Genomic DNA, 15,219 nt, shown 5'->3' on the forward strand with positions numbered 1-15,219 from the left:
TCTTCCCCCATTTCTCTCTCTCTTCTTACCTCTCCCACCTACCCAAGCTGATCCTCCCTCCCGGGATTAATCCCGGCCTCCCTCTGTTCCAGGCCGTGGTGGGCCCAGGTCAGGATTGCGGGGATCCCATGATGATGATTTCTCCGGTGGAGGTAAGTTTCCTTGGGACCCCTGCCTGTCTGTCCTCCACACTCCCTTGGCGGACTGGAGTGGCAAAGGTTCCGGGATGTGGCTGTGATCTACCGCTTTCCTCCTCTCTGAGAGGCCACCATGGCTGCAGGGAATGAGGCCCGAAATGAAGTCTTGACTTATTTCTGCTCCCTTCCCTGTGGGGTTCTGAGACATTAAAAGGGCAAATTTAGCTCCAGGCCCAAAATGAACCCTTGGCCTAATCATGCTCTTGTTGCGGCAGCTACATTGCTACTGAAAGAACACAAAACCAGATGGGTTGAGTTCTGAGCAGAAAAACAGGTTTATTGCTGGCTGCTGAGCTGGACTTATACTCCCAGCCCTGACCTGGCTGAGAACTGCGCTGGGGGGGCGTTGCTAACGTCACTCAGGCATCACGTGGTCCCCTAGTGCGGGTTTCTGAGCCCGGTGCTGAGAAGGGGAAACCCCCAATGGCGCCATTTTGGCCGGCTACCCCGCCGCGTGGATTACAAGTGGGGACGGTTCGCCTGCCTGGTTGCATGCCACCACACCGCTGGCCTCCCCCCCCTCCCCCAGAACTGGTGCCAATGTCCTTTATAGCTGGGCAGCCTTGCTTCTTGGGCTGGGCCACAATCACTGATTTGGTGGGGTCGAGGTGAGCTGGCTTCAGCCTTTCCACAGTAAACAGCTCCCCCCTGCCGCCGATGTCCAGCATGAACGTAGAGCCTGAACGCTGGATAACCCTGTACGCCTCTCGTAAGGTCTCTGAAAAGGTGCTGCGGGTGGGCCCCGCCGAATAAAAATGTACTCTGTGGAATGCAGCTCGCTGGGGATGTAAGATGGCCATGTGCCGCATCTAGGCGGTGGTGGGGGTGTGAAGGAGTCCAAGTGGACCTAATGGACGGATGTTGTGGATGTGATGGAAGTGATGGAAGACTTGCCTGCGCCACTGCTGGGGAATCACTGGCCGTGGAGTGCCCATGTACATGGAGCTGAACATCACACAGGACGGTGCCTTCGGCGCCATGAGTTGGGAGGTTTCGGAACCGCAGGCCCATGCTGGCATTCCTAAAGGATCGCGTCTCCTCGTTGGACTTCTGGTCCCGGGCAAGCTGGTTGAAGTCGAGGCTGGGTGTCAGCGCGCAGATGGCCAGTCATGAGAGTGCATTGGTGACCATGTTGTCCTTCCCCACCTTGTGCTGAATCTCGGTGGTAAACTCTGACACAAAGGAGAGGTGATGCTGCTGGCGGGCCGACCAGGGATCCTTTGCCATCGCGAGCTCCTGAGTGGGGGGGGGGGTTATGGTCAGTGAAGATGGTAAAAGTCTTCCCCTCCAAGAAATAGCTGAAATGCCTCACCGCCAGGTACATGCCCAGTAACTCATGGTCGAAGGCGCTATATTTGCGCTGTGGTGGGCGGAGAAGCCGGCTAAAGAATGCCAGCGGCTCCCATTGTCCATTCACCTGCTGCTCCAGGACGGCGCCGACAGCTATGGCAGAGGCATCGACGGAGAGCACCATATGCAGGTTGGTCTGTGGATGGGCGAGCATGGTAGCCTTCGTGAGACCTTCCTTGCTGATCTTGAATGCTCTGCAGGCCAGGTGAGCGTTTTGTGCTTGGCTGTGATGAGGGCGAATAGCAGCTGCATGATGCGCGTGGCTCCTGGGATGAATCAGTTATAGAAGTTGACCATACCCACGAACTGCGGTCCCTTGAGGTCCAGGCATGGGAACGCCTCAATAGTGGCGACCTTTGTAGTGGCGGGCTTGGCTACTTCGGCTGTGATGGTATGGGCCAGGAACAGCATGGACTTTTTCCCAAACTGGCACTTGGCTGGGTTGATGGGAGAAGAGGGCGCGCAGGTGGGCCTTGTGTTGCGCCCGATCCCTGCTGGCAACGAGGATGTTGTCCAAGTAAATGAAGACGAAATCCAGGTCCCTGCCCACTGACTCCATGAGGCGCTGGAAGGTCTGAGTGGCATTCTTTAGCCCAAACGGCATGCAAAGGAATTCGAACAAGCTGAAGGGGGTGATGATGGCCGTCTTGGGTATGTCCTCAGGGTGCACCGAGATTTGGTGATACCCGCGCACCAGGTCAACCTTGGAGAAAACCCTCGCACCATGCAGGTTGGCCGTAAAGTCCTGGATGTGAGGGATGGGATAATGGTCAGGAACTGTCACCTCGTTGAGCCATTGATAGTCTCCGCAGGGGTGCCAGCCACTGGAGGCTTTCGGGACCAGGTGGAGCGGCGAGGTCCATCTGAATGATCCCCAGCTCCAGCTGATGCAAAAACTCTTCCTTCAACACCTGGAGTTTGTCAGGCGGGAGCCGGCGTGGCTTGGCATGAACCGGTGGATCCTGGGTGGGGATGTGGTGGAACACCCCATGGCGCGGTGAGGCAGCGGAGAACTGTGGCCTGAGGAGGGCCGGGAACTCGTCCAGGATTTGCTGGAACTCGTCTCTGGGCATGCTGATTGTGGCCATCTGTGCCTGCTCTGTGCAGGAGGCGTCGAGGCGAACGTCCTGGAAAGTCTGGGCATCTACCAGGCGCCTACCTCGAATGTCCACCAGGAGGCCGTGGGTGAGGAGGAAGTCGGCACACAGAATGGCGGTTGGAAGGGATGAGACGGTGAACCTCCATGAGAACTTTCGCCAATTGTAGCGGCAGCTGCACTGCTACTGAAAGAACCGGGTTGAACTCAGTGAGCAGAAAAGCAGGTTTATTGCTAGCTGCTGGGCTGGACATACTCCTAGCTTGGACCTGGCTGAGAACTGGGCTGGGGGACGCCGGCATCACATGGTCCCCCAGCGTGGGCTTCTGAGCCCGGTGCTGACAAGGGGAAACCCCTGACTGCTCCATTTTGGCTGGCTGCCCCTCCGCGTGGATTACAAGCGGGGCTGGTTCACCTACCTAGTGGCATGCTGCCACACTCTGGAGATGTGGTGTTGGGTTAAATTAACCCCCAGGCTTGAAATGAGGCCTAACCTCCCTCCCTGTGGAGAGGGATGTGGGCTTAAAATATGGAGAGGGGCCCTAGGCTTAAGATGAGGCCTGGTCTTCCTCCCTGCGGAATAGGGTAGGTAGGGGGAAGGGTGTTTTAGATGGATTAAATTTAGTGCCAGGCCTAAATTAAAGGTTTGGCCTTCTCATGATCCCTCCATGAAGGGCTCGGAGACATGGGGTTCAGTTAAATTTAGTGTTAGGCCCAAAATGAAACCGCAGCCAACTCAGGGTCTCTGCCTAAGGAGCTCAGAGACATGAATGCGGTTTACTTTGTTCTACTGCTGCTCACTGTATTGGAGATTGATGTTGAACTTAATTTAGCCCAAGGCTTGAGATGAGGCCAATTACCCTCCTGCTCTCTCCCTGAGGGGAGGGGGTGGAGAGGTGTATAAAGACACAGATATGGGTGAAATGTAACCCCCAGGCCTTGGCCTACACATGTTGCCTCTCTGAGAGGCTCAGAGTCTTTAGGTTGGGTTAAATTTGGCCACAGGCTGGAGATGAGGCCTAGTCCTCTCATGCTTCTTCACCATGGGGCTCGGAGGCATGGAGATGGATTAATTTTTGCTCCATGCCCAAAATAAAGCCTTGGACTAATCCTGCTCTCTGTCCTTGAGGGACTCGTAGACTTTGGTTTGGATTAAATTTAGCCCCAGGATCCATATGAGGCCTAGCCTACTTGTCCCTCCCTGAGATTAAAGTCAGAGCTAGGCCCAAGATGAAGCCTTAGGCTCCAGCTGCTCAATGCCTGTGGGGTTCAGAGACATGGGATTGGGTAAAGTTTAGCCCCAGGCTGGAGTTGAGGCCTAGTCCTTTCCGGCTCCATCCCTGCGGGGTTCAGAGGCATGGATATGCATTATCCATGGTGGGGTGGGGGGGGCTTACTTAGTAGCAGTACTGGTTTGAAGACTTGGTTTCCATTTCCTTCCCATCCACCCGCACCTTACCCTCTGCAGGATTCCGTGACTCAGATTTCGGACGCTCTGGAGGCTTCTCTGGCAGCCGGGGTCCCGGGGACAGGCGGGGGATGATGACAGGAGGAAGTGGGCGGTTTCGAGACACCCCCCCTCGGTCGGGGGGGTCCTTCGACTTCAGAGAACCTTCAGACGGTGAGGGGATAGGGCGGAGGGAGGTCGAGGGAGGAAGGGGTGGAGGGAGGTAGAGGGAAAGGTGGGTGTAGGGAGGGACAAGGAGAGTTTAGGGATGGGTGAGGAGGTGAGAAGAGGGAGGGGAGGAGGGTGTAGGGAGGGGCAAGGAGGGTGGGAGGGAGGAGTGAGATGATGGGCAGGGAGGGTGGGAGAGGATGTGGAGACAGGGTCGAGGGGGAGAGAATGTCAAAGGAGTGGGGGAGGGGGAAGGAGATCCACGGGAGGAAGCGGGGTAAGAACAAAGATCTAATGGCATATCTCTCTCCCCCTCCCCTTCTCTTCCCTACCTCTTCCCCTTCCCCCCTCTTCGCCCCCTCTCCCCTTCTTCTCCTGCTCTCTCCCTTCTTCCTCTCTCTTGCCTCCTTCTCTTCCCCCTCTCTTTCTACCTCTCCCTCTCTTCTGCCCCTCAACCCTTCCCTCTCACCCCCTTCACCCCTCTCTTCCCCCTCCCTTCTTCATCTCCCGTCTTCCCCTTCACTCTCTCCCCTCCCCTCTTCTCCCTTCTCCCCTTTCCCATCCTTCCCATTCTGCCTCTTCACCCCACCTTCTCCCCCTCTTTCTCCCTCTCTGCCCTCTCCCTCCTCTCTCCCCCTCTCCCTCCACTGTCTCTCTCCCCTTCCCCCCCTCCTGCAGAGGAGCGAGCCCAGCGCCCCCGGCTCCAGCTGAAGCCCCGCACGGTCTCTGCACCCCTCAACCAAGTTGCTAACCCCAACTCCGCCATCTTTGGAGGCGCCAGACCCCGGCAGGAACGCGATACCAAACCGGAGGAAAACGTGGGCTCCTAGCCCCAACACAACCCCCCCTCCCTTCACCCCCCCAACCCCTCAGACTTTTCCTCCCTTACTCGAAATTGCCCCCTCTCTCCCTCACCCTGTCCCACGGCAGCCATCTTGTTGCTATGGTCGCCCCGGTAACAAAGGTAGGCCTGGAGCGTGGAGACAGGGTGGGTGAGGACTTCAAGGCCCCCTTCCCTCCATTCCTTCTGCCGTGGCAAACACCCAGTTTGTTCTGCCCACCACCTGCCCCCCCCCCCTGCTCTTGCACAGGCCTTGGTGCAGGTGCTAGGCCCAGTGGTTGCTGTGGGTAACCGGGAACCAGGCTTCAGCCTAGCCTGGGTTGGGGAGGGAGGGGAGGGGTATGGGGGAGGGAGGTGTCATTTATAGGCACGGCACTGCCTTTGGCGAGGCAGTCGATCTGGACAAATAAAGTAGTCCGCGCTATCTCTCGTTTTCTCTCTCTCCTTTCTATCTCTTGTTCCCCATCCCTCTTTCATTCCCCTCTCTAGTTCTCCCCTCCCTCATTCTCCTCTTTCATTCTCTCGCACCCTCCCTTTTACGTTCCCCCTTCCTCTCTTGTTATCCCCTCTTGTTCCCCCTCCCCCTCTCGTTCCCCCTCCCTCTCTTGTACCCCCTCCTTCCCTCTCTTTTGCTCACACCTGCTCTCGTTCAACTCTCTCACTCTTTATCTCTCGTTCCATGCCTCTTCCTGTCCCAGATTCAGCTTTTAATCGACATTTTATTTATAGTCCGGGGTTCATGGGGATATCTGCACATTGACCTGTCACTCAAAGTCCCTCTCTCTCAAGGGGTGATTGGGAGTTCAAGAATTCAGTAGGCCTCTCCCCTGCAGTGAACACATGAGGGTGGGGAATAATTCAGGATTCGGAAAGCGGTGGGAGGGGATAGGTCATTTGAGAATGCCATTGGATATTGTATGTTGCTCTTTGAATAAAAATATTAAGAATTCAATGTGTGGGTTGGATACAAACTCCTCCCTGTCTCTGTAACCTCCTCCAATCCCCAAGAGCCCTCCCTGTCTCTGTAACCCCCATCGGTCCCCTATACCCCACCCCTGTCTCTGTAACCCCCAACACCCCTCCCAGTCTCTGTAACTCCCTCTGGTCCCCAACACCCCTCCCTGTCTCTGTAACCCACTCTGGTCCCCTACTCCACTCCCTGTCTGTGAAACTCCCTCCAGTCGCCTACACCCCTCCCTGTCTCTAATCCCTTCTGGTCCCCTACACCTCTCCCTGTCTTTGTAAACCCCTTCTGGTCTTCTACACCCCTCCTTATTTCTCTATCCTCCCATCTGGTCTTCTACACTGCTCCTGGTCTCTAACCCCCTCCGGTGCCCTACACCCCTCCCTGTCTCTGTAACCCACTCCGGTACCCTTCATCCCTCCCTGTCTCTGTAATCCCCTCTGGTCTCCTACACTCCTCCCCTCTGGTCTTCTACACTCCTCCCTGTCTTTAACCCCCTCCACACTCATACACCCCTCCCTGTCTTTGTAACCCCCTATAGTCCCATACTTCCCTCCCTGTCTCTATAACCCTCCCCTGCCCCCCTCCCTGTCTATCCTCCCTTCCAGTCTTTACACCCCTCTCTGTCTCTAACCCCCTCTAGTCCCCTTCACCCCTCCCTGTCTCTGTAACCCCCTCCAGTCACGTACATCTGTCCCTGTCACCCCCTTTGTTCCCGTCCACCCCTCCCTGTATCTATTACTCCCTCAGTCCCCCATACCCCTAAGTGTCTCCCCATACGGTCTCCTACACCTCTCCTGTCTCTATACCCCCTCGTCCCCTACACCCCTCCCTGTCTCTGTAACCCCTCCCTGTTTCTGTAACCTCCACTCCCATACACCCCTCCCTGTCTCTGTAACCCCCTCCACCCATACATCCCTCCATGTCTCTGTCACACCCTCTGCTCCTTGATACTTCTCTGTCTCTTACTGCCTCTGGCCCCCATGAGTGTGTGATGGGACAGTGTGGAGGGAGCTTCACTCTGTGTCAAGAACCATAGAACAACCTGAGCCTCAATCTGGTCAAGCAGAAGGAGATGATTGTGGATTTCAGGAGAACCAGCAATGACCACCCTCTGTAGTGGAGAGTGGTTCCTTGTTCACTGAACCAGTGACCTATCGAAGACTTAACATATCCTCACTTGTCAGGAAGGCGCAACAGCGACTGCACTTCCTGAGAAGGCAGAAGCGGGCAAGGCTACCAGCCATGATCACATTAGCCTTCTACAGAAGCTCTAACGAGAGTGTACTGTCCTGCTGCATCACACTGCGGTACAGTTGATGCAGAGAAACCGATCGGAGGTCAATCTGCCCACTCTCAGTGGGAAAAGCCGACCTACATTTACTCTGACTGTCCCCTCATACTTGATGAAATCTCCCCTCAGTCTACACTCCAGGAAATAAAGTCTCGAACCTGTTTAACCTTTCCCTGTAACTCAGTTCCTGAAGTCTGGGCAACATCCTATTAAATCTTTTCTGCATCTTTCTATCTTAATGAGATTTTTCCTGGAGTTCGGTGACCAAAACTGCACACGATGCTCCATTTGTGGCTTCACCGATGTCTTATTGTGGAATGAAGGAATTGGCACACAAGACTATAAAACAGGCCATTCAGCCCATCTGGGTGCTGCGCCATTTTGCCACTCAGCCCCACTGCCCGGCCTTCTCCCCATAACCTTTGATCCCCTTGTTAATCAAGAACCTGTCAATCTCACCTTTAAATCCACCCAATGACCCAGCCTCTACAACTACCTGTGGCCACAAATTCACCACCCTCTGGCTGAAGAAATCCCTCCCCATCTCTATTTTAAGTGGACGTCCTTCATTCTTAAAGATGTGGCCTCTTGTTCTGGACTCTCCCACCGTGGGAAACAACCTTTCTACATCTATTCTGTCCATGTCAAAATATTTCAATGGGATCCTTCCATCATTCTCAATTCCAACAAGTGCAGGCAAAGAGCTGTCAAATGGTCCTCGTATGATAACCCTTTCATTCCCAGAATCATCCCAGTGAACCTCTGCACACTCTCCAACATCAGCACACCCATGACTGAGTGGCCAGGCACAATTCCAACACCATCTACAAATTTGACACCACAGTTGTTGGCAGAATCACAAATGGCAACGAGGGAGCATCCAGGAGGGAGACGGATCAGCTCATTGAATGGGGTCACGACAACAAACTTGTGCTCAATGTCAGCAAAACCAAGGAGATGATTGTGGACTTCAGGGGGGAGTCGGGGGGACATGAGGGCTCAGTAGTGGAGAAGGTCAAGAACTTCAAATTCCCAGGGGTCAACATCTCTGAAGATTTGTCCTGGAGCCTCCATGTTGATGCAATCATGAAGAAGGCTTGCCAATGGCTATACGTTGTGAGGTGTCTGAGGAGATTTAGGAAGTCACCAAAGACACGTAAACATTCTACAGGTGGACCGTGGAGAGCATTCTGGCCAGTTGCATCACTGCCTGGTACGGAGACGCCAACTCTCAGGACAAAAATAACCCCTAGAGGGTTGTGAACTCGGCTGCGACATCACGGGCACCAGACTTCACTTCATCAGGAACTTCAACATGAGGCAGGGTCGAGGGAGGAGTCACGTGATGGAGTAGTGGCCGGTTGGAGAACTCCAGCCCTCTCTGGAAAAGTTTTAAAAAAACACAAAGGCACAAACATAAAAATTAAAATAAAGTGAAAGTAAAGGTGGGAAGAAAATGGCAGCGAAGAAAGAAAAGTCGAAAGCAACGGGAAGAAGAGAAGAAGAAAAAACGTCAGAAGAAGAAGGTGAAGGCCTTACCTGTCCGAGGAGGCCCGCCGCGGAGAGAGAACTGACCCTAAGGTCAGTTGAAGTCCCGAGCTCGGGACTACAAAAATGGCTCGTGGAGCCAAGTAAAAGTGCGCAACTGCGCAATGCGTGACTCCTCGCGCATGCGCGATGCGCATGAAAAAAAAACACTGACGGGAGGGGGGACCAGCTGAGGAGTCGATCTCCACAGCTGAGAATGACAGCTGCAACACAACAACAGGAAGAGAACATAGAAAACAACGAGAACAAGAAAGAGAGTAAAAAGAAAACAAGGAAACAACAGATGACCAACCCAGAGGAAGAAGAAGAAGAACATAGAGAAATGGAAGAAGAAGGGAAAGGCAAGACAATGGATATATTTTTTTTTAAAGAATATGTGGAATCAGTAAAAGAATGGCAATTACAAGAATTTAGTGAAATAAAAAGAAGAATTAAAAGTACAGAAGAAAAAATGAATAGATTAGAGATGGTCATGTTGGATATAGGAAAAAGAGTGGACAAGGTGGAAGAACGAGAAACAGCCGTAGAAATGGAAGTAGAGGACTTAAAAAAGAAATTAGAAGAATCTAATAAAAAAGTTAAAGAGACACAAGAGCTGTTAGCTCAGAAGATAGATATAATGGAAAATTATAATAGAAGAAATAATGTAAAGATAATGGGCCTTAAGGAAGATGAAGAAGGCAAGAATATGAGAGAATTTATAAAAGATTGGATCCCCAGGATCCTAGGAAGACCAGAATTACAGGAAGAAATGGAAATAGAAAGGGCACATAGAACATTAGCCCCGAAACCACAGCCACAACAAAAACCAAGATCCATTTTAGTAAAATTCCTAAGATATACAACAAGAGAAAATATATTGGAGAAAGCAATGAAGAAAATAAGAGAATTCCACTGGAATACAAAGGTCAAAAATTTTTTTCTACCCGGACATAAGTTTTGAACATGAGGCAGGGTCTTAAAAAAGCAGCCTCCATCCTCAAAAGACCCCACCACCCAGCCCAGGCCCTCTTCACTCTGCTACCATCGGGGAAAAAGTCCAGGAGCCTGAAGACTAGCAACTCAGCGTCACAAGGATGGCTTCTTCCCCTTCACCACCAGATTCCTGGATGAACCACAGACACTGCCTGACTTTTCATGCACTACAATTTTTATTTTGTTTTGGTAATGTAAAATGGTTATAATATGAATGTTTGCCCTGTGATGTTGCTGCAAACTCTGAATTTCTTGTCTTGTTCATGATGATAAATCCTGATTCTGATCATTAAATGAGAAGTCGAGAACTGCTCACAGTTCTCCAAGTGAGTAATCACCAGTGCCATATAAAACTTCAACATCACATCTCTGCTTTTGTCTAGATATGATCGCCAGCACTGCATTTGCCTTCTTCACCACTGACACCACCTCATTTGGAGGTCACAGGATTACCAAGATAGAGGAACAGAAATAGGCCAGTTGGCTCATCAAGTTTGCCCCCACCATTCTAATCATAAAATTATTGGCAGGTGTCCTAAGGGATTGGATATGCAATTATTTGGATTGCCAGGAACTGATTTGGGATTGTTAACATGGCTTTGTATATGATCGGTCGTGTTGAACCAATCTGGTAGAGGCTTACGAGGAAGTGACCAGGAAAGTTGACAAAGGAAAGACTGTGGATGTTGTCGACTTGGACTTCAATAAGGCCTTTGACAAGGACCCACATTGGAGGTTCGTCAGGAAGGTTCAGATGTTCAGTATTCATGGAGATGTAATGAAATGGCTGGATGGGCTAAGCCAGAGAGTAGTGGTGGATGATGCTTCTCAGACTGGAGGCCTGTGACTAGTGGGGTCCCTCAGAGATTGGTGCTGGGACCATCGCTGTTTGTCATCGATATCAATGATCTGGATGATCATGTGGTGAATTGGATCAGCAGGTTTACAGAAGAAACTGAGATTGGAGACTTTGTGGATAGAGAGGAAGGTTTTCAAAGTTTGCAGAGGGATCTGGACCAGCTGGAAAAATGGCTGATGGAATTTAATACAGACAAGTGCGAGGTGTTGCATTTTGGAAAGGCAAACCAAGAAAGAACGACCACGGTGAACGGTTGGGCACTGAGGAGTGCGGTGGAACAGGGATCTGGGGATACAGATACATAATTCCCTGAAAGATGCATCACAGAGGAATTAAGGGGATATGGGGAGAAGGCAGGTAAGTGGAGTTAGGTCATAAATTAGATCAGCCATGATTGTATTGAATGGCGGAGCAGGCTCGATGGGCCATTTTTGGCATACTCCTGTTCCTACTTCCTATGACACGGTTGTAAAGAGAGCTTTTGGCACATTTGCCTTCATTGACACTCTTAAGAAATTCTTTGGCATCTCTGTTTTATCCTGACGTTGTGCCCTCTTGACCTCAACTCCCTTGCCAATGGAAAATCCTGGCCACATCTAATCTGCCCAGGTCTTTCAGCATTCAAAATGTCCCTGAGGTCCCCCCTCATCTTTCTGTACTCCCAACAAGTACATTCCAAGAGACGGCAACTGTTCCTCATGTGCTAACCCTTTCATTCCTGGTATCTTCCCCAAACCCTCTCCAACATGTCTTTTCTCAAATTCAGCATCAGGACTTATTGTCATGAATTTTGATGTTTTACAGCAGCATCATCGTTCAAACATTTATATTATAACCATCTTACTATAAATAAATAACAATAACACTGCACAAAAAGTCGGACAGTGTCTGTTGTTCATTGATCATCCAGGAATCTGATGGCGGAGGGGAAGAAGCCGTCCTTGTGCTGCTGAGTAACTCATCTTCAGGCTCCTGGAATTTTCCCCAATGGTACCAGAGTGAAGAGGGTAGTGGTGGGGTCCTTGAGAGAGGCTGCTTTTTTAAGACCCTGCCTCATGTCGATGTCCTTGGTGGAATGAAGTCTGGTTCCTCCTGATGTTGGAGCCGAGTTAACAACCCTCTGGAGTTTATTCTTGCCCTGAGAGTTGGTGTCTCCGTACCAGGCAGTGATGCAACTGGCCAGAATGCTGTCCACGGCCCACCTGTAGAGGTTTCCGAGAGTTTTCAGTGACGTCCCAAATCTCCTCAGACACCTCACAAAGTATAGCCGCTGGCGAGCCTTCTTGGTGATTACATCAACACGGAGGCTCAAGGACAGATCCTCGGAGATGTTGACTCCTCAGGAATTTGATGTTCTTGACCCTCGATGAGGACGGGGTCGTGTTCCCCTGACTGCACCCCGAAGTTCACATTCACCTCATTGGTTTTGCTGACATTGAGCACAAGGTTGTTGTGACCCCATTCAACGAACTGTTTGCCTCCTCATCGCCGTTTGATTTTGCTGATAACTGTGGTGTCATCGGCCAACTTGTAGTGACGTTACCACACAGTCATGGGTGTAGAGTGAGTGGAGCTGTGGGTAAGCTCTGTACACAGGACTCCAAGTGAGTCTCAGCAGTGTTTTATAGAGTTTCAATATCACATCCCTGCTCTTTTCTGCTATCACTCAGGAAATGAACGCCAACCTTGCATTTGCCTTCTTCACCACCGACTCAATCTGGAGATCAACCTTTTGGGTGTCCTGCACGAGGACTCACGGGTCCCTCTGAATTTTGAATTCTCCCCCATCTAAAAAATAGCCTGCCCAAATATTCCTTCCATCAAAGTGCATAACCATACACTTGAGAAGGAGCCTGATGGAGGCCAGCCTGCTGCAGAAAAACAGACCGGACGTCAATCCACAGGACTGTAAGAGTGGCAGAGAAGATAACTACGACCTAATGGGATAGTCATCCGAAGAGGGCGTGCAAAACCATTGAGGACCCTTCCACCCCATGTGTGGCATCTTCCAGCTGCTCCTGTTGGGGGCAAGAGATCCAGGAGGATCAGAGCCAGCACCACCAGGCTGGGGAGCAGCTTTGTCCCACGGGGCAGTGAGAATCTGACAAACAACCAATGAGACAGCTCACACTCACCCTCCGAGACTCGTATTCACAAAATATTTGTACCAATGAAATACATTTTCCAAACACAGACTGTTCCAAAAATTCACAATACAACAATCACATTCATCAAATATCCAATTACAGCGCAGAAACAGGCAAACTTGGCTCTTACAATCCATGCCGAAGACTTTCTCCCACCACATCCTACTGACTTTCCCTCAACCCATGACCATTCCTTTCCCGTTGATATACGTATCCAACTTTTCCTTAAATGCTAATATGAAGCCTGCCTTCATCCAGACGCTCATTCCACACCTCCACCACTCTCTGAGGAAAGGTCCCCCTCGTGTTTCCTCTAAACATTTGCCCCCTAACTCTCAGCTCCCCCTCCAAGGAAAAAAGCCTCTCCATGTCAACTCTATCTGTGCCCCTAATAATGTTAAAGACCCCAATCAAATCCCCTCTCAACCTTCTACGCTCCAGTAAAAGCAAAGTGTCTCTTCCCCCACCTGAATCACCGAGCGCCGTAGATTTGCCCCCAGCGCAGCCCCGCAGCCCCCGCAGAGTCCAGTCCAAACCACCTGTGACCCCGAGCTCCACATCCAAACCTCCTGACACGATCAGGGGCTCGCGCATCCCTGCTTTGATACCCACCACCCCCTCCAGCCAGTCTCGAGCCGGTCTCCAGCAGCCCGCCGCCCCGGCGTGAGTCTCCTGATCGCAGGCCCCACCCAGCAGCAGCCCGCAGCATCCACGCCTTGAGCCACGGTGTGCGTGCCAGTCCCTCAGCCCCAGAGCCCCCTCACTGGTCCGCTACCGGGGTCGCCCTTCTCTGCTTCTCCCTCTAAGGGAGGGGGGGATGATGTCTGAATCTGGTTTTATACCTACCCCCGTCCCCTCCTCCACAACAGAAATCAGCAGAAAACATTAACAATTTAAATAAAGAAACAATGTGTACATAAAAAAGCAAAGATGCTTATTTAACCTAAAAAAAACTAAACGCCACCAACCAAAATCAGGCCCAACGCCTGTCCTGAGTTAGCTTGATTGGAACGGACCCCCTGCCCTCCCCCTGGGAAAGGAAGCAGAAGGAGCGGAGAAGCACAGGGGGCTGCGCTATATCACACAGCCGAGTTGAGGCCAAAGACTGATCTATCAGTCTGCCAGCTCCGTTTATATTCACTCCCTGCCTCTGATGACAGACGTGACATCACCGCAGCAATGGCCTCCGACTGGCCAGCGTTCCCACCACACGGGAGGTCATGCGGGACGTCGGCCATCGGCCCCTGCAAGGCCTGCACAGGCGCCACGTTCGCTGGCCATTTTGTAAGCTGGGTCATGACTCGACCCTCTGGCATATTAACAAGGGATTGTTTAAGGTGGTATGTGAGCAGGAAGGGAAGGTTGAGAACCACTGCTCTAGACCCAATTGTTACTGAAATATTTTATTTGAGAAAAATGGTCATTGGCCCATTTCCTTTGGAGTTCTGAAACCGTGCACATAACGAGTCAATTAAGTACGATTAAAACAGTGGTTTACAAACTTTTTCTTTCCACCCACATCCCATCTTAAGCAATCCCACAATCCCAGAGCACCCATGGCAGAGGGAATACCTAAAGTGGTATTTGAGTGGGAAGAAAAAGATTTAGAACCACTGGTTGAGCAGTTGGCAGGAAATTATTGCAATATCATGACCGTCAGATGCGGAAATATGGCCTGCAGAACTCGGCAGTTGTACATCGTCAGAGAAAATCACTTCCAACCTGCGAGATAAATATCACGTCTGTCGGAACTTGTGGAGGCCGTATTTATAACAGTTTGGGTCTGCGCTCTCTGAAGGCCTCAATCCTTGGTAACCTCTGATAGATTTATTTTCTGTATAAATGTTTTATTTTTTTGGCCTTCTCTGGGATTTTTCTTTATTCGAGGAGGGTGGGCTGAGGGGGATGGGAGACTTACCACATTAAATAATTTCTTCAAAAATAATTTACAGTTGAATGTAACATAAGTATATTAAACATTTATAAATAAAGTCTTCCCAAAAAAACTTAACCATCATTTACAAAATATTATAAAGCAAAATAAGAATGTGTACATTCCATCCCTTCATATTAAATGTGATTATCCATTAAAGCAGTTTGATGTATAGATCAATGAATTAACATTACAAGAAGTCACGATACATCTTACAATGTGGAGAAATGTGCGGTTGGACATTCTGGACGAGGAAATAAACAGGCAGATATTATTTGGATGGGGAGAAAATTCAAACTTGGGAAGGGTAGAGGGATTTGGGGGTCCTCGTCAGGATAACCTAAAGATTAACCACCAGGTTGGATTGGCAGTAAAGAAAGCGAATGCTATGTTGGTGTTC

General features: G+C 50.9%; 1 protein-coding gene across 2 annotated transcripts in view; it reads left to right on the forward strand.

Annotated features, from left to right (window-relative positions):
• Positions 1-6,051, forward strand: part of eif4h (eukaryotic translation initiation factor 4h) — a 30,051-nt gene extending 24,000 nt beyond the window's left edge. The window contains exons 5-7 of one of the 2 annotated variants that reach the window (XM_069912870.1): positions 93-152; positions 4,112-4,264; positions 4,937-6,051. In XM_069912870.1, the coding sequence (XP_069768971.1) occupies positions 93-152; positions 4,112-4,264; positions 4,937-5,088 (365 nt within the window). In that variant the 3' untranslated portion in view covers positions 5,089-6,051. The remainder of the gene's footprint in view (positions 1-92; positions 153-4,111; positions 4,265-4,936) is intronic. The other variant, XM_069912871.1, reaches the window with a different exon arrangement.
• The last annotated feature ends 9,168 nt before the right edge of the window (positions 6,052-15,219 follow it).

This window comes from Narcine bancroftii, unplaced genomic scaffold, assembly GCF_036971445.1.
Source record: "Narcine bancroftii isolate sNarBan1 unplaced genomic scaffold, sNarBan1.hap1 Scaffold_254, whole genome shotgun sequence".
NCBI lineage: Eukaryota > Metazoa > Chordata > Chondrichthyes > Torpediniformes > Narcinidae > Narcine > Narcine bancroftii.